General features: G+C 38.6%; 1 protein-coding gene across 8 annotated transcripts in view; it reads left to right on the forward strand.

The window, feature by feature from the left end:
- The window catches only part of TMEM117 (transmembrane protein 117), a 193,789-nt gene that overhangs the window by 137,079 nt on the left and 37,134 nt on the right, over positions 1 to 19,576 (forward strand). For all 8 annotated transcript variants that reach the window (XM_068997868.1, XM_068997861.1, XM_068997837.1 and 5 more), the window contains one exon: positions 15,583 to 15,742. In XM_068997868.1, the coding sequence (XP_068853969.1) occupies positions 15,583 to 15,742 (160 nt within the window). The remainder of the gene's footprint in view (positions 1 to 15,582; positions 15,743 to 19,576) is intronic.

Below are 19,576 nucleotides of genomic sequence, written 5' to 3' on the forward strand. Positions count from 1 at the left end.
TAATGAGTTTTGCTGTTGGTTCGGGTTTTTTTTAAAGACCTATTTTCTGATTTTTAATAATAATAATATTCTTAATATGTATCTTTATGATTCTTGTATCAGAAACCTGATTGAGTTTTCGACTGTGATATGTGGGCAAATAATCTGGCTTTATCAGTGTCAGAAGTTACATACTTACCTTGTGTAATGCAGCATTCTAAGCCTTAATGTGTCTTGTGACAGCAGGTTTTGCCGCTAAATGGAAGAGCAGATTAATAAGGAAAGCTGACACTAGTATCTAGGCATATGTAGTCAGAAAGTGATGCATAGGAAAAATGCTTTACCCTTCCAGGAAAATGAGTCATAGCCAAAATATTCGTACCTTAACCATCTGAACTTACTATCTTATAATATTATTTCAAGCATCCAAATATATAAAAATTTATCTTGAATTTGACCTCCATCCGATTCGTGGGGCTTGCAGTACTCCAGATAATCAGACCATTTAAATATAATTTCCTGGATAAGGATTTAGGATCCTAGCTTCAGCCACAAACTAAAGTTTTAGGTTAAGGTCTTCCTATGGACCTTATGAAAATTTTAACTATCCATCCATCTTGTCAAGCCATCTTACTATGCTCAATTTTTGTGTTTTCTGACCAATTTGGAAATAGAAACAGGCTAAAAAAATTTTAGGAGAGAAGAATCTCTACTTTGTAGTGCTATTATTCATTTTACCTCCTCAGTTTTACCATTTTTTTTTTTTTTAAGATCATTCATGGTATATGGATATCTGCAGTGATAAGACTTCCTGTGATTGAGGTAATTCCCAGTACAAGGACAAAACCAGAGCTCCTTGAACTGAGAGAGGAAGGATTCAACTTTCGTGTCTCTCCGTGCATAAGCAGAAAGAGGAAAAAAGATATTATTATCCCATTTGCAAATGCCATCTAAGGTCTGGGCTTTGTATTGTTTTAGGAACCTTTCGGCCTTGTGACATGGCTATGCTCATTAGGACACTGGCAATTAGGGCTCAGTTTTGTCATTCTCTTTGCAACATGAACAAACTGAAAGAGCATTAATAACATTCTATTGGCAGCAGGTGTGACTACATTATAAAACAACCCAAAATTAAAGAAGAATTTCTATTTGCTACCTAATATTAAGTTTTCCAGTATAAATGAAAGAAAACTAAACAATCACTAGCAGGCCTTGGGTTGCAAAAAGAGTGGGATTTAAAAATCGCTGCAAAGTGTAATAATGTAAGTACAAAACTCTTGAAAGTGTTTTTAAATAATTCCTTTTTAAAGAGCACCAAGGTCAGAGCTGTTCGGAATGAAATTGATGGCAAGGTCCAAGGTGTCAACACAGCAGGAATATACTGCCGGAATAGTATGTTAAGCAGGAGCTGAGATTTTAATCAGCATTCACTGGTCTTAAGGTACTAGTTTGTTCCAAACTTTCTGACTTCGTGAGCTGTTCTGTTATCATCTTTCTGAAAGAGATTTGAGGATACTTTTCCACATGGTCAGTCCAGATATAAAATAGTCTTATTCTTCAGACTGAATTATGAAAACCTCTTTTTTGTTTTTTTTTTTCTTAAGAAAGAGGTGATCTATATACTCTCTTTGAATTATGCCTCGTAACCAAAAACCTTCATATGTTCAGTCATTCCCACTGAAGTAAAGCAACAGAGGTTTGCTAGTGTCATTCATTACAGGGGGACATATCCCATTCTTTAAACAAATTTGATGCAAATTTAATTCCAGAAATCTAAATAGAATTAAATATGTGTTTTCCCAGCATTTAGATTTATTCAAATTCAGGGAAAGTATAATTTGATCCACAGAGAAATTGGTAACAACATTAGTGTCTGGAAGCATTGTTAAAATTTATTCTAGAAGCATATTCTCAAGAACTTGTGGGCCATAGAATATTCTGAATGCAGTTATGGGCATCTTGCTTAGCAGGCAGGTGGCTTCAGAGAAGATGTTGTGGCATTCGGCAATTACTGTTTATAAGACAATTGGTGGTCACCCCAGTCCTGTGTAATCCATACCTGAAGCCACCTTTAAATGCAGAATGAAATGCCTATAATAGCAACCATTGGTTATAGCATTTATGAACACTTTTCAAACTAAAAAAACTCAGTTGATCTAATATAGTATTTAACAATATTTGGGGAGTTTTAAATGTAAAGTCTATTCCTCCCCAAATAAAATATCAGAATACCCCCACTGTGTAGTGAAAACCTGCTTTAAATTAGTGAAGGTGGCCACTGCCTCAGATGAAATAGATTTCGTTTTCAGTAGGCATTGATGGGGTTATCAACTCAGAGACATCTGTGATAGATTGCCAGTAATGGCTGGAAAGGCCCAGGAATGATTGTAAGTCACATTCATCTTTCACGGCCTCTTAGCTAGAGGTGACAGTTATTTTCAGGGCTCCCAGGAAGAACATAAAGCCAAAAACCTCAGTGAAGAACTGGTCAAATTAGTTTAATATCAGCTCTGTATAATGACTGAATGACCTAGGTGAAAACTGAAGATAATACTAACAAAGTTAATCCAAATGACTAAACGAAGCTTTCTGAGATGCTACATCTAGTTCCCAAAGCTGTCTTCCTTCTTAGGACCTTTGTGAAAAGGATGTAGTTATTTGCAATTCAAAAGTCTGAAAATTTGGCTGATTCTAGTCTCTCCAGTGGCTGATCAAAGAAGTCAAGTGCATCCATCTATTCCAAATTCTGATTTGTTTCAAAGTCTCATCAACAATACAAAGGTTCCCTGTTTAGAGAGAAAGTGACACACTCCAAAATACAGCCCTTCCAAAAGTATTCCTCTAGCTTCTCACTGTAGGTGCTTGCTGGAGATTGATTGAGCAATCATATAAGTGGTGGGGTGGCAGCCTGTAGGCTTTTATGCTTGTCAAACAGACGTGCTGAAGTGCTTTACAGGAAGAAAAGGATCATATACCTGTAAAATTAGAGGGGACACAGTCAGTGGGGGGTAAAAGAGAATGTTAAACATGAAACATATGTTTAATAAAATTTGGTCAGCACAATCTCTGTTAAACTTGGGGTCTCTTTAGCAGCACCTAAACTATTTTGAGCACAGTATAATCATGCAGGCAAAGCAAAATCTGATGTAGTATTTGGGTCTCCGGAGATAAAGTGGGTGGATACCTAACGTCACCTAGATGTGTCCCCTTGTCCAGACAGTTCATCTATTCCTTGGGCAAGATAAAAGGCCTGTCCCCAGCTTGTAGCCTGGGTCTGGTGAAAGAATTACCTTGCTGGATATGCATAAGAGGTGTGATTTTGATCACTTACTCTTTAAGTCTTTCTACAAGATGGTTATAACCCTTAAGGAGATCCATGAGAGAAAACTATGGGAGAAGAAACAAATGCCTCTATTATACCCCAGAAAAAAAAAAGAAAACTGATGGCTTTTAGCACTTCCTGTCAATCCCTACTGCCTGAACTCTGCAGTGTCATTCAGCAGTCCAGTACTACTCCCCTGCCTTAAATCGTACTATGGCATCCTTAGTCCTTTGCATCAGTCTCAGATCAACAAAAAACTGTCAGATCTTAGGGCCAAAGAGGCTCTATTACAAGTAACAAACTACATGGAAATCCATTTAGAACTAAGTCAGTTCAAGTGGACAGGTAAGAAGGAAGAAACAGGTTTAAAACTGAAAGAGTTCTAACAGCCAGGAGCGAATGTCAGCTAAAAGCAAATGGTTTTTTTTCCAACATAAAATTATATGTGACTGAGATGGTAAATTCTGAGCGTCTTAACACTGTCTTACTTGTTAGAATGTTAGAAGTCAAAGACACCAAGGATGGAAGGTAAAGGATGACAAATTATTTCTGGAGGGAAGGGATCTTTGCTTACGCTTTGTTGGAAATCCTGCAATAAAATTTTTGATTGCTGTTTTGTAAGAAAACCAAAATTTTCAAATAAGCATCATTATTGATTAAACTTTAATTGATAAATGATTCTCATCCATGGGAAGGAATTCCTGATCAGAACTAGTGAGACCCCAGTCTCCTCATGGTAGCCAGTAGCATGAGGATCCAATCCACATGGATGATTGCTGATCTGAGCCCCTGCACCTCTCTTTGTGCGGCAGGTGCAGGACAAGCCTCAGCCTGCATGGTTTTACTGCATCTTTGCTGAGTTCCCTGAATATTGCTATTTCTTCCAGAATTTATCTGGTTTCTCTTCACTGGAACAATTTGGAAAAGAGTGCAGATTAGTCTCAGGATAGAACCCAGGACTTTTTCTTAAAATACTGAAAAGTTTCTGTTTGAGGGGGATAACTATTTCCTGGAAAACTCAACGTTTAACCAAATATGTATCTGGGCATCTTAGTGAATTTAGCCATAACAATTCCCAAGTTCTCTTGTGCACTTTCTTCCTGGAAATTTCTAAAGTTTATTTTTCACTGAAAAAGTGACAATATGCATATTTTCAGAGCTGAGCATATAATTATTAGAACAGCACTGGCTGTCAGGATGTATTTTGGTGAGTGGTCATTAGCTTCTTTTTGCTTAGTCTTATTTCTAGTCCTGTTGTCTTGTTAGAAAGGTTAACTTTCCAGGAGGTCAATATCACAGTAATTTGCATGGGATGTTTCTTTGTTTTTTAAGACACGTCAGGCTTATACAGGAACTGGCTCAACTTGTGAAAAATAAGGCATATTAACCTTTATTTTCTAGACAACTTTTGAGTTGGTATCAATTCTCTTGTCATCCTGCATTCACTTTTTTTGAAGAGGTTGGTTCCACCTTCTTGCTCACCTCCCCAGACACATTTGGTGGGGGGCAGCTGTTAGGTTCTCCCATCCCCCAGGCTCTCTTCACAGGACAAGTGCTTCAGCCCCCAACCAGTAAAGCTTTAAAATACTCCACTTTAAAAAACTCCGCTTTACTTTATTGGTGCTTGTTATGTATGGTTGGCCAAAAACTGGATGTGATATTCTGGATATGGTCTAACAAGTGTAGAGCAAAGTTATGTCCCTTGATCTACTGGTTTTGCCTCTGTTATTGCAGCCCTGGACACTGTTGGGACTTCTTTGCTGCCAGCAGACATGCCCGGCATGCACTAGACTTGCTGTCTAGTAATGCTCTTTTCTCACTAAGGAGAAATTGGTATTATTTGAAAGATTTTTGACATAATATGTGTTGCTCAGGAAGCAAGATTAAAGATTTAGATTTTTTTTTATGTTGGAGTTGTTTTGGAAGTACATTTAATCAAAATATAATCAAGCTATTAGATGAAAAACCCTGTATTTATTAAAAATGCTTTGGGGAAAAAAATTAAGAGCAGTTCAAAACAATTGCAATTAGGTTTTACTTTGATAGGGTTTTCACAGATATAATTGTGACAAGCACAACATCTTGATGAATGAGAAAATATATCCCATAGATACGATGGTGTATGAAGCCTAAAATAATGAGAAACTTCTTGTTCTAAAGAAGTACTGTATAGATAAATTATACAGCTAATCTAATTAAGAACCTAGAAAGATATTGAACTGTTATGTTTAGTTTATTCTAAAATTGAACTGTGTTTTTTAATTTTAGTTGTGGATATAATATGTTGTCTGAGAAGCCTTGACAATATAAGTGCATACTGTACAGCTCTCCCACCCACTTATCATAAATGTTTTCTAAGAGCAGCAACATGACAGTGTCTGGGCAAGGACAACATGTTCCATATGTTCTGCTTAGATAAAATAAGTCCCATTTTTATCCTTTATTCTTTGTAACTCATAGAACCATAGAAGTATTCATGTTGGAAAAGACCTTTAAGATCATCACAGTGGTACTGATGCAGGGCATAGGCTGACTTAGCCTCGGTGACACCTCCATGCTGGATGAGCCATTGTCCTCGTCACTGATGGGTTCCACTTGCAGGGGTCACACCTGTCACACCTGGGGAGGTGGGGCAGTCACAGAGGAGACAGGCCTGCTGCACCAGGCAGAGACTTGTCACCACTGCCCCTGTCCCTTAAGTCACTGTGCCCAGACAGGCAGAGGGAGGACAGGGAATCCTCCAAATCATGCATCCTGTCTATTGGTTGGGCCTTTTTTGGGGAAGGCTGGGTGCAATTCCAGCAGTCTCTCTCTCTCGCTCGCTCTCTGATACCCCTCATCCCACACCCCTCCTCCTGCTGCCCTCTGGTGCTGGCGTGGGAGCCGGGCACAGCCTGGCGCTGTGGCAGCAGCGTGTTCCCACCGGAGCTCTGTCTGGGCAGGTGTGTCACTCAGGGTGGCTGCAGAGGTCAGAGGGGCCGTGGCTTTCTGCCGGGTGGATGCCACTGCTCCCTGGTTGAGCTGCAGGGCTAAAGTTCCCTTTCTGCACATCCTTCCATGACAAGTGTTGCCTGAACTGACACCCTACTCCTCGTGTGCCCACCCTGCTGGCATCACTCCTGGTCACTGGTGCTCCTCTGAGCTTCTTTCATACACGGGAAGGCCTGGGTGCTGGTGCTCCTGGCCCTGCCCTGGTCCCTTCAGCAGCTGTTATGATATTTGAGGGTTCCTGGCAGCTCTCTTGTCTCCCCCTGAGGTTCCCCCATTTGGGAATTGTGCTGGCTCTGGGGCTGCCTGATTGGTGACTGGGTGATTGTTTTATTATCACACATACTATGGGAAATTTTATGGGGAGTGTTCTCGGTTTTTTTCCAAAAACTTGCAAGGATAATTTTAAGACTACCACATCAAAATTCTATGTGAAATCATTTCAGTTTTCTAAAATGTGTTTTAAAAAGCAAGTAAACCCCAACTTTTCAGTGACTGATTTCATTTGATAGCTTCTAAATGGAAATTTTCCATTATTTTATTCAAATATGAGTGTTGCTAATTCCTACATAAAATGCATTTGTTTTTCAATTCAAACAGGCTTTTCACTGTTTTCTTTAAAGAAATTAAAAAATCAAGAACTGGCTTCAGTTTTGAGATTCAGCTCTGGGTTCAGGTGCCTGGTGGTTTTGTCTTGATTAAGACTATCAAAGTGCCAGCTCCTACCATAGCCAATGGAGCTCTGGCCAATGCACATGATGGTCATTCAGCTTGACACAAGCCGAAACTTACCTATAGTCACCTACATCATTTTCCAGAGTCCATCATTTGAATAAAGGTGGGATTCAGGTGCCTAAACACAGGCATTGACTACAGTTTGAAATGCTTTGGTATATTGAAATCATGCACAGGCCTGGTGGACATGACACAGGGCTCAGAGGAGACCTTCTGTTGCAAGGTTTGAAGACCAACCAAGATACTCTACAGTGGCCCAAATCATATTAAATTAAATTTGGTTTAGGCAACAAAATCTCACACTACATCTCTATTGACTGTAATGAAAGATTAGATATGTTAACTCACATGTAGACTTCTGAAAAAAAAAACCTCTATGGATAAATTTCTGGCTGATTCTGAATTCCTTATAAAATGTTTTAATTGTATTAAACTAACCCATATGTAAAAATAATCTCTTTTTTAAAAAGTAATGATCAGTTTTTCACTTGGCTCTAGATAAAATATAGCAGACCTCACTGTAATTTGGGAAAAAAATTTGAATAATTTAAATGCAGAAAAGAAATATTAGTCTAGAATATCCTGAAGGAAACATTCAGAGTGTTATTTATATAGTAAAACATTGATCAGGTTTAATGATGAAATAAATTGTGACTACAAACAGTGCCACTAAATTCAGAAATTGAGATGTAATTTAGTTCTTTATTAATGAAATAATTGATTTATTAATTGATTAGTTTTTACCACTTTTCTGACTTGGTTGTTTTTAATTCTGTCTTCTGAAAATCGGTTTGTCTTAAATCAATCATCTAGAAATCCAAATAATACAGATCATAGGACTGAAAATGTGGTGTAAAATCCACACTTACAGTCTTGCTTGTTTCTAAAACTAGAATTTAATAATGTGTTTCAACTCAGGAAAATCAAGGAGGTGTTCAGAAATACTTCTAGCTCCTGCTCTAGGTCTGAAAAGCTTAATTTTAGACTGTTAGAATAGCGTTTCAATTACCATCTAAATGCATTTGGAATAGGATTTTCCTTCTAAATGTTAAGACATATGTCTTTTCCATTTCAGAAGTTTTTTTCCTGTTCTACATTGCAATGAATTTAAGACTTTACTGAGTATTTAATGATAACTGAGAAGGGGAGGACAATAACGTTTTTTTCTAATAACCAGTTTCTAGCAGTTGCTGAGGATGTTGGAAACTTGAAAGCCAAAGACCCTGTTTTGTATGTTTGGGCATGTGATCCCATGTCTTGCCACTCTGATGAACAGCCTTTACCTCACTCTTACCAGGGACTGGGAATACCTATGTACTAAGATACGTGGGTGTAGGAAATCTCTGTCCAGAGAATGGTTGACTCAAGTCATGACCAATGTTGACTCATGTATACCAAGTAGACCAGCTCCAGCTAGAGAGAGTCTGAACAAACAGTACTCTGTAGCATGCAAAAACCTACTTGTTAGTGCATCCAGCTGGTCTCATTAGCGCTAATATTCAAATAGCTGGTCTGACTTACTCGGAACAGAAATGTTTGTATCATCTTGTGTAACTGAGATGCTGCCCAAATTCCTGGGTCCTCAACCACAGTGAGGTGCAGGAATTGTGCCCAGTTCTGACACAGCTTCCCTCACGTTACAGAAATCATCCCTTTCGCAGATAAATTTTGCATATTGACGAACTGCCCGTGTCTGAATATAAACCATTTTCACTGAAAAATTGCCAGGCAGGTCTATCCTAAGGCACATTTGATGCTCTGAAAATATTTTTCAAAATCTTGTTTCTGTTGCTTTTTGAGCAGCTGTCTTCAACTCCCCATTCCATTGACAAAATAAGTGATGTATCCATCTGAAAGTAAAACAGAAAAATGGCTTCTCTTTACCTTATATAGAATTGTGTTTGGTTTTTTGTTTTGGTTTGGGTTTTTTTCCAAATGCTTTCTATTGGAATTAAGCAATTAACTTCTAACTTTGGAAGTTGAACATGAATTAGAGTGCCTTGGATATGATTCATGTGAGTCTTATACTAACTTGCATATGACATAGGGTGAATGAAAATGTTTTTTACAAATAAGACCATGAACTTTCATAAACTGTTTTTGCTTTTCTGTGTCACAGATAGGAAATGACATTTGAAACTTAAAGCTTATGGTGATGAGTTTAATTTAAATGAGCTGCTGTTTGAAATAGATAACAATTTCATTTTAGTAAATTAATGGTGTGGCAAAAGGAAACTCAAAGATGCTTCTACCTGTAATAAAAAAATGATGCTCTCTAGAATTCTAATATTTCACCATGTGATTACATTACTTAATCTTATTAATTTTATTACAGGAAACATAGCAAAATGTTTCCTTTATATATTAACATAAATGTAATTTCAGGCTTTATACAAATCTTTGTGCAAAAATCCCAGATAGCTCTGGAATCATATTGATACACTCTAATAAAATCGCAACTGTTACAGGCAAAAGATAGCAAGGTTTGCAGGAAAGGTGGTCTGGGTTAGGGTTGAGAGAGTCAAAGATCCTAGAGCACTAGGAACACTGGGGTTGGAAAAGGCATGCCAAGGCAATCCCAGCAAGGCCCCAGCCCTGCTGTTCCTGCATCTTTGTGATTTGGAAAACCCATAGGATTAGTAAGTGAATGTATAAAAAAGCAGAATAAACAATTCCAGTTTTGCCAAACTCAGAGCATCCTTTATACTCTGCAGTGTCCTATTTCTTTAGCTTACCAGTCAGAATGACAACAAGCATTGTTTAGAAGTCTTAACTGGGAATGTATGGTTCTCAAAATGTGCAATATCTGCTATTGATAAGTAGTTATGAGCCATAGAGAACATAGGGAGTGTTTCAGAACAGGTGTTTCAGAATTGGTAGTTAGTGGCAAATGCTGAATTACTTACCCATTACTTTCAACAGAACAGAAGTCAGACATACACTGTTGTGGTGACAAGGACTTTAAAAAGATAATGCAATTCAAAGTTTGAAATATAAACCATTTTCTTCTAATTGATATTTAACTTCAGATAATTAGGTCTTATTGGTGGTAATCTGCATTAATATAATTTCTCCCACTTATTCACACCTGCAGGGCATGCCATGGGGAGTGCTCTGAAATCTGGCAGTAGTACTGTTCCATATGTCTGCCATGTACTTGTCTCCATCAGGATCAAGCACCTTATTTTAGCGAAAGAGAGCCAACGTAATTAACTCTCCAAATATTCCTAGATTTCTAGGGTCTGTTTGTATTACCAATTCACTTCAGTAGCACATTTCTGAAGAGGATCTGCCAGTTATCTCTCCAGCTGCCCTTTGGTTAATAGTATGGAGTGCTCTGGGGTGCACAAGTGGCATTTCTTCTGGATACATCTGAAGTGGACACTGCTTTCTGGGATCACACCTGGTGTGCTACAGTTATGGATGGGTGCTCAGGTCAGCCCACGCTACACAAATGCAGTGAATACGGGATCCTCAGCACCAACTGTGTCACTCTGTGGCACTGCAGTAGCTGCTGATAAAGGCAGAAATCTCGAGTCCCTGCTCTCTCATCTTTCAGAGGACTGTCCCGTGGGGGCAGAAGAGCAGTGGCCAGCTGGAGGATTGAATTATGCTGCTCCAGGGAACACAGATGCTTTTCACCAGCAGAGCATCTGTCCCTTATATTTGCTTAGTTGCAGAAGTGGTTCTGACACCAAGCAACAGGCAGACTAAATATTTTATTTTAAATGGGTTTAGAGTTGCTATTTTTGACAGATTAAATAACAGAGCCTTTCTTAATTAAAACAAGTAAAATAAAAATTGTTGGCATCTGTATGTGAACATCTGCAGGAGCATTGTTCTTTATAGTTATTGTACCATGTGCAATTGTATATTTGGCCAGTGCTGAATCTGAGATTAAAAATTATGTAGAGTATTTGACTCGACGGATGATCTTTCTTTCCTGAGGACTGGAAAGCATTTTTAAATATAAAGAGCAGTAAAATTTGTTGTTCCCTCTCTGTATCTGTTTTCACAGGGTATTTGCAACTATTTGGGTACATTAGTGAGACACTGCCAAGGCAATCAGCACCAGTGCATGTGCATTCCACAGCAGAGTGAGGGATTGTGACATATGGGGGGTGGTTTCTGAGTTGGGGAAACCCCAGGGAAGTGCAGAGACCTGCCAGGAGCTGGCAGTATGATGTGGGTGGGGACAGGAGTAATGGCAGACACCCCACTCCCACAAAGGACAGCCCTAAGGAGCGTGACTGTTTCTTTGGTCCTGTCTAATGTGTCCCATCCCAAACAAACATTGTATTAAGCAATACTTGGAATCCTTGGTAGCAATGTCTAATGATTTCCAAATGATGTAGCTTAGTGACAATTATGTGTGAAATTATGATGAAAAGTTCTCAAAATACTGTGTCATACAAATCTAAGAGCTACTTTTGACTAGGCACAGGTAGGTGTTTTTTTCTGGAAAAAGTGTAGTCAAAGGGCAAGATAATGCTCTTTGCTTCTCAAAAAGGACAAAATGAAAATGAGGAAAACAACTAAAGTCTGTCTTTCACCTCTTCAGTTGGTCTCAACAGAATTACTATCTGATCATCAAAGCTGTATCATCATAAAAATATGGCAGAGGGTCATATAAGACAAGAAAATTCTAAATATCTCTAAAAATGAGCAGCTCAAAGTCACAAGTAAGGGAAGGTAGTGTTGTGCAAAGAATTGTATTTAACATTTGAATTAAAAAACTTCATTTTCTTTATGTTACAGTTTGAGAAATGAGGTACCATCACACACCAGAATCCGTTTTCGATATACTTTGCCCTGCTGATTTTGACATGAAGAATCGTGAGACTCAGACTGGAAACAGTTCTTGTTTCCCACGTTAAATATTTTGTGAACATGTGTACATTTATTAGCTTGTCTTTTATCTTTCCAGGGACAAATTCTGGATTGTTCAGTTTTTCACTCAGTACAGGCAAATAGCAGACTGATTCCTGAAGGTGTGTCTGCATGGAGTCAAAGATACTTCTGGTGTTGGTTTGGAGAGGGTGTGCTATGGCTGGTTTTGTGGTACTGCCTTGGGGCTGCAAGAGAATGAGTCGTGACCTCATGGCTCTGCTTAGGAAGTTCCTGGTGTGGGAGGTAGGACATGCTGAACAGCAGAAGAACATGTCTCCAAGCACCCAGGACATAAGATCACAGCACTTCATTGTGTTTTCTCTCTACAGGGCTTAGGTTGTGACCCTGTCTGCCACGAGGGAACCACCACTAGTGACTAAAACCTTCTCAGGCTTCTGGTCCATGTGGTTCACAACCTCTCATAATGTATAGTATGCTGGGTGATAGATTTAAAGTTGGTCAGTTTGGTCAAAGCCTATAGTGCAAGAAAGTGTTGTGGAAAGGTGGAGAAAGGAAGATACATCTGTTTTGGACCTTGCCAAGTTTTTGAGAACCAGATTAGTCTTCTGTTGACAAATGAGGGCCTGTAGTATGGATTCAGTTCAGCATGAGTGATTTGGTTTGACAAATTCAAGACCAAACTCAGTCCTGGCAATCAAAGATTATTATAGATATACAGTCTAAAAATTTGCCTATTTTTTGAGAGGCTTCTGGCAGTAAAAATTCTTCTCTTTCAGCCTCCTCCCTTTTGTCCTCCCCCATTCAGTGTAGCACTGGGGATTTTAAATCATCACTGTCAGTGATAAGCACAGTAGTGACTTTTTTGGACCTGCCTAATAACTTTAACTATTCAGTATGCTATTGGTCTGGATAGTGCTTATTTACACTCTTAAGGACTATACAGTAGGTTGTAAAATGTGTGTTATTGCAGCTGAATAGGTGCCCAGGGCACATAATCATTAAATACAGTAAGCTAGGATTAGAAGTGAAATATAAAAGTGTATTTCCTTTGTGAACTAGAGACAGAAATTGCAATTCTTAATGCCTGGTACAGAGAAGAGTAAGTCCTCTCTTGCCCTTCACCTTGTAGCCTTTCCCCTTCTGTAATGAGGAGAGGTCCTGCCAGCAGTGCTGTGAATAGTTTGACAGTGTAGCTCTTTCTCAATAATGTGCATTGCAGAACAAAGGGCAAATTACGCTGGGCTAGATATTGCAGGGCAGCTCACATTGGTTTATCCAATACAAGTTATGTCAAGTTAAATGAAGTCCTCATCTTTTCTTTTTTTCTTAATCTCCAGAACACTGTACTTTCACAGGAAGTGAACTGAACTCTAACCTAAACAAGCTCAGTTTATCACAACTCTGAAAGCATGTATTGAATATCTTACTGTGTTCCAGTAGGTCAAAAATACAACCAAGTGCTAATTACGCTGTTTAGTGCAACCATTTCAAAAGTCTATTTCTAACCTTTTTGTTGGTCTCACATTTTCTTATTCCATTAGCAGCCCATTTTCTGCTCCCTTCCCTCCCTATTTGACACTTCAGAATGAATAACGAAGCAGTTTTCTAAGTGCATATGCATTTCCTCAAGGAAATCAGGACTTGAGCACACACATCAGTCTTTGCATGCATGTCAACGAAGCATGAATAAAAATATGTCTGGCTTTGCTTGTCTACATGCCAAAGTCTGACCTTCCATGCTTTGAACTCTTGCTCCAAATGCAAATGCATAATTTAAGAGGAGTGAGGCAGAATAGTCTTGAGCATAACTTCTGGGTATATGCTTCCTATAGCAAAATACTCAGATTTGAATTATGGTTCTAAACTTCCTCTGCCCCAGGAGAGGTGGTTCCACAGAATGAGGTCAAGGAAAATCAGGGTGCCTAGTGGCTGGGGCAGTCTGCCTTGGCCAGCAGACAAGCACTGAGGATTGTCTTCTTTCTGGAGAACTTTTCAGGTAAAGTGAGAACGTTAACCATGAGAATTTCAGATATGAAGGTGAAATAAGTAGGAGAAAACACCTTTGTGTGTCTCAAGAGACTATATGCAAGAGAGAGAATTGTCTTCCCAAAGTAAACTATTCTGGGTTTGTGCCAAAGTGGAGCTTGTAGAAAAGTCAATCAGGTTCAGGTACTGACAGTTGAGATGGGAGCTAAGCAAATGTTTTGAGATAAGAAGGCTTGACTGTTGCTTAGGTCTAATTACATCTAATATGCCTAATTCATTGGTTTTTTGTTTTCCCAGATGCTCATAATTCTTTCTAGCAAAATTGTTAGGGTGTCAACCATAGTGTTGCATGTAACTGAGTTAATTTATTAAGAACAAAAATAAATGTTTGAAGGTAAAGGTGGTAGCAATCAAGTAATTTTGTGTCTCAATACATTCTGAAGAAGTGAAGCCCATCATGTCACAGAAGAATGATGTTTAGGAGTCCAAATGTATTATAATATTACCTATATGCATATTTGTTTTCACTTCTTCACAGACAGAGACAAGGCTGCTGTATAAAAAGAAATGCATACAGACTGGTAGCCTGTGACCACTGGTGTACAGATTTTTTTCTCCTCTGCTGAGTATTTGTCCTGTTTAGAAGTGTCAAGGGAAATATTCTTCACTTTATTTTACAGCCCTCGGTAGATGAAGAAAATGAGATATTATTACTGTAGAAAAAAGTCCACCCTGCCACAATTATTTAGACATGTGCACGCATTCAGATTTTGATATGGGCATATCAAAGACTATTATAGCACAGATTTACTGATGCTATGGCTACTGGAAGAAGTCTTGCTCACCCTTAAACTACCAGCTAAATTTTCTGGCTTCCACAGAACCAGAAATTCAATCAGTCACTACTGCCAGCTCTGTAAGATATCATCAAAGTTCTGCTGGAAATGATGCAGAGGTATTTTTCAGGGATAGGTGAGAAAGGTATTTTCTTAAATACTGCATTCCAGAATTGTATGCATTAGTCACATGTATCTTTTGGAATTCTCATAGCTTTTATATGGAGGCTTTAATACTTTTTTGATTCACTCTTCACTGACTTCTCAGAAAAGTCATAAAATTGTTGAAAACTTGTCCAAATGACATCTGGGAAAACACAAAGCAAAATCTTTCTAAAATGCCCAGAAATTACTAAACATTTAGTGCATTGAAATTTTTTTTTATGAAGACATGTTTCTGTATAAAAATTAGACTTCACAGTTAGAGTCTTATAGCTCCTACAGCTTAGAAAAGATTTTCAAAGGTTCTAATGTCTCTGGTGCCTTAAACAATGTTCTCTCAATTAGTTGATTTGAATTTCTCCTAGATCATGCAAGCCTTGGTGCATTTTACTTCTCTCCCATTTTATTTCTTCCCTATTTTACTTAAGTGGTTTTCATCTTCAGTGAAAAATATGGAATGAAGAACCAGAGTGATATACTCCAGCCTAATTTTGCAACGTGCTTAGTACTAGCTACTAAATTTCTTTTCACTAAGAATACAGCTGACTGCTTTCTTTTTTAAATTAAAAGATTTGTTTGTGCACTTAATTTTCTTCAGTCTGTTTTCATCCTTGGAAAAGTACTGATAAAATAATAGTTGACCATTAGAAGACAGATAAAATAGAATGATGCATCTTCATTACTATCGTATTCTCTCTGAACTATTTTTTTTCTTCCTTCCAGGACGGTTCTGTTTACTCTGACCTCTGTAGTTGTGCTTGTCATCACTACTGACTGGATCAGCTGGGACAAGCTGAATCGTGGATTTCTGCCAAGTGATGAGGTCTCAAGAGCCTTCTTGGCTTCTTTCATCTTGGTGTTTGACCTTCTTATTGTCATGCAGGTACACTCTCCTAATGTTCCACTCAGGCTGTTGAGGCTGCCTAGTCACTCTATTTCCTCTAGAGCAAAGGGTGTTTAGATAAGGCTACAAAAAGGTAAATAAATGTTTAGTTTGCAATCACTATTAGTAGGGGCATTTTATAACATCACTCTCAGTTAACTTTGCAAAAAAGGCCACTGGCCTTTTATTGTGAAAATATTGCTGATTTCTCTTCTTGGGGTACTCGGTAAGAACTGCATGTCTTTCCAAATTAGAAAGTGTTTTCTGCAAAAATTTCATCAGGAAAAGAAACAGAAGCTGGTTGTTTTGTAAATTCAAATCTTCTCTTAGGACATGAGATAAATTCGGACAAACAAGAAAGAAATTCTTCCACATTTCAAGCATTTATATTAGGTATACACTAAGATACTTTAATAGATGAAAATTAGTAATTGCTGTTAAGATTCAGCTTTCCACTTTCATGTGAAAATTTTGTTATTGATGGCAGGTCCTTGTAAGTTAATGACTTCTGCCTGAAAGCTTAACTGGGGAGATGATTCATTGTAATCTGCCTGATGTCTGCTCCTTTGAATCTAGCTGCTAAGAAAGGAATCTGGGTCACGTGTATGCGGCCAAAAACCTTCTTCATATGGTGCTGTGCTCTCCCCTTTGTGTTTGTCTGTGGTTTGAGCCTTTCGTGAATTCACCCAAAGCTCTGTGAAAAATTAGGCCATTTGGGCTGCGGGAAGGAAGAGGAGCATTGAAGGCCCATGACTTTTGTTCTTAATCCTAGACATGTTAGACTGTTGAACTGAAGGTCAGAAAAGAATTTGAGAAGAACCAATGGATCCTTACTCTCCAGTGTATTATTAGCTCTGCTAGCGGAGAGTATTTCTGAGACACTTAGCTCTCTTTAAAAAGCTGTTACTTGAGTAACTATCATTAGTTACTCAAGGGGGCACTCACTTTATTACTGCTGTACAAGGACTTTAAAGCTGCATAGAGTCCTATAGTTCAGTTTTGTTTCCTAATGTCCACCACTGTTCAGTGCTCACTGGTTCATGGTTAGAACTGGGAGGATTAGAAAGGAAATACTGTTTTTCTTGTAAGATTTCTGGCGCTTTGTTTTCTCTCCTTTTGAATTTAACATTTTGTTTGATGTTTCAGAAAGATTCAGGAGAATGTATAATAAAAGATTGTACTTTGCGTAGCCGTAATGAAAGTATGAATGAAAATAAAGGATGTATCAAGCTATTTGATATTGCATGCAGGGTAGAAAAGCAGAGCTGTCTTCATACAAAATAACTATTAAACTATCCTTTTGACTTTGAAAAATAAAATTCCAGTATTTTGACTTTGGAGTTGCTGAATATAGAGAAGAATCTTATGTGAAACAACTTGTCCTGAGCACTCTTCTGTATTTTTATAATACAAAGCAAGAGGCTCTTTTTAATTTCATTTCTAAGTCATTTTGTGTGATGGAGTTATTTATTTACTTGAAGTTATTTATTTGGACTGTGAAAATATGTTGGCACGTTTTATTTACAGCGTAGTTCAACATTGCTGCTGCAATAATCTCATGTTGAGAGAGCAAAGTATTAAATCACACAGAATCACAGAACAGGCACGTTTGGAAGGGACCACAGTGGGTCATCTGGTCCAACCTCCCTGCTCAAGCAGGGTCATCCCAGAGCACATTGCACAGGATTGTGTCCAGACAGTTCTTGAATATCTTCAGTGAGGGAGACTCCACAGCCTCTCAGAGTAATGTGTTCCAGTGCTCAGTCACCTGCACAGTAAAGTTCTTCCTCATATTCAGGTGGAACTCCCTGTGCATCAGTTTCTGCCCATTGCCTCTTGTCCCATTGCTTGGAACCACCAAGAAGAGCCTGGCTTCAACCTCTTGGCACCCTCCTCTCAGATACTTGTAGACACTGGTGAGGTCCCCTCTCAGTCATCTCTTCTCAAGGCTGACCAAGCCCCACTCTCTCAGCCCATCCTTGCAAGAGAAATGCTTCAGTTCCCTAATCATCTTTGTTGCCCTCCACAAGTGAAGACCATCAGGATCATGATCCTTTGACTCAAGTATGCTATAGAATTACAGGTCTAGAAATTCTGTCTGTTTCACAGATTTTTTTCATAACTTAACAAGCTTTAACAACAAACCTGCAAAATTAGGGAAAAAAAAACCAAAAATGAATGCTTAGTATTAAGAAGGGTTTTTTTGAGGCTAATGTTAAGTAAGAGCACAGATTAATTAATTCCTAGTTTTTGAGTACAGGCATTTTCTGTCCCTCTGAATGGTAGCATCCACACTGCGAATGTGTTCAGCATGTGACTGTTCAGCAACAAGAGAAAACCAATTGAGTTTGGAAATCCATTTTTAAAGCTGTGAAAAATATTCACATAATTGTAAATGTTGGTTATGCCTTCTTAGTATTATTATAATTTAATACTTGTCTAAGCCCTCCATAGAGCATAGAAAAATTAATTCCTGAGCAATCTCTGCCCTGGAAAGCTGCCTTTTTTCAATATAACATAACCTAGGCAGACAAGTACAGAGGATAACGCAGACAGCTAAATCTTACAGACAGTTATATGTGAGTGATGCTTAAGTGTATGTGCAAATTTACCTTTGGTTTCCTTCCTGGAACAAACTCTATCTGCCTCTCAGTCCCACCCTCCTTGAAGTGTGCAAAGTCTCCTCTAGTCCAGCTGGGCCACTGGATATTCTCTGGATGGATCAGGGATGAGAAACACAGTAGAAGACAGGGACATGTGACTGAAATGTCAATATGAAAGTTATGACTACAAAATTATTAAGACAATCCAAGAAAGCAGATCATGGAGAGATTTCAGGACAACAGCAGGACCTCATCAGATAGTGTGACTAGCTTTTCACTCAGGTTGTACTCCTACCTTGCTGGGACACATCCCTTCATATCTGCTGTCCCTGGAATGAAGGAAAGGGACCCTGAGTGCTTATTTTAGGTGGCTGCTGTGGATACATCTCCACCTGATTTTACTTGCTGATCTTTACAGTCAGCAGAGCCATCGAGGTATAGTTGGGGTGGTTTCAAACATCTACAATAGGATAAGATACAGCAGGCTCTAGAGCTGCACATTTCTCTCCACTGAAAATAAATAGACTCAACATACTGATATGTTGAATCCAATAACCATCCCTTAAGTCAAACCCAGAAAAAGGATTATAAAGATGGCATGGCTTGAGTCCAGAGCTGCAGCTCTGCAAGGATTCTCCTCAGCCATTTCCACAGCTGGTAAAGGAGACAAAGTACCATTTCTCTGCCAGTATTTTATCACTGAGATCTTCAGAGGGTGTCTGATTCTGACAGGCAGGTTGATCTCCACGTCTTCTGCTGCCTGGCCATGGTTTGAAAGGAATTTAAGTTTCACTGGGTCTAGGATAGTGTATCAGAGATAACATTTATTTTAGGGTGTTTGAGAGGTAGCAGAGAGGCCTATATTACAGTTGTGATTTTCCAAACATTATCCAGTGTAAATACAAACACTGATTTTTTCTTAATTATAGAGATTTCATAATAAATACAGAGATTGTGTCTTTTCTCTCTGAAAAACGACAGGTCAAACTTAGTCCAAATATAGGTGAGCATTAGTTCATTTTAAAGGACATGGGCTTGCTTATAGTAAGAAAGTAAAAACCCTACAGGTTTGTTGGGTTTTCTTCACAGTATGAAAGCGATGAAGGCATTTTCACAATGGGTCAAATTATGCCTACCCTTATAACTGAGATGACAAGATGCCAACATATGAATATTGCTGGCCCCCATAGCATTCACTGCTGTACATGGACCTCATTAGATTTTTAGCATT

The sequence above is a fragment of the Aphelocoma coerulescens genome, chromosome 1A (assembly GCF_041296385.1).
Source record: "Aphelocoma coerulescens isolate FSJ_1873_10779 chromosome 1A, UR_Acoe_1.0, whole genome shotgun sequence".
NCBI classification, from domain to species: domain Eukaryota; kingdom Metazoa; phylum Chordata; class Aves; order Passeriformes; family Corvidae; genus Aphelocoma; species Aphelocoma coerulescens.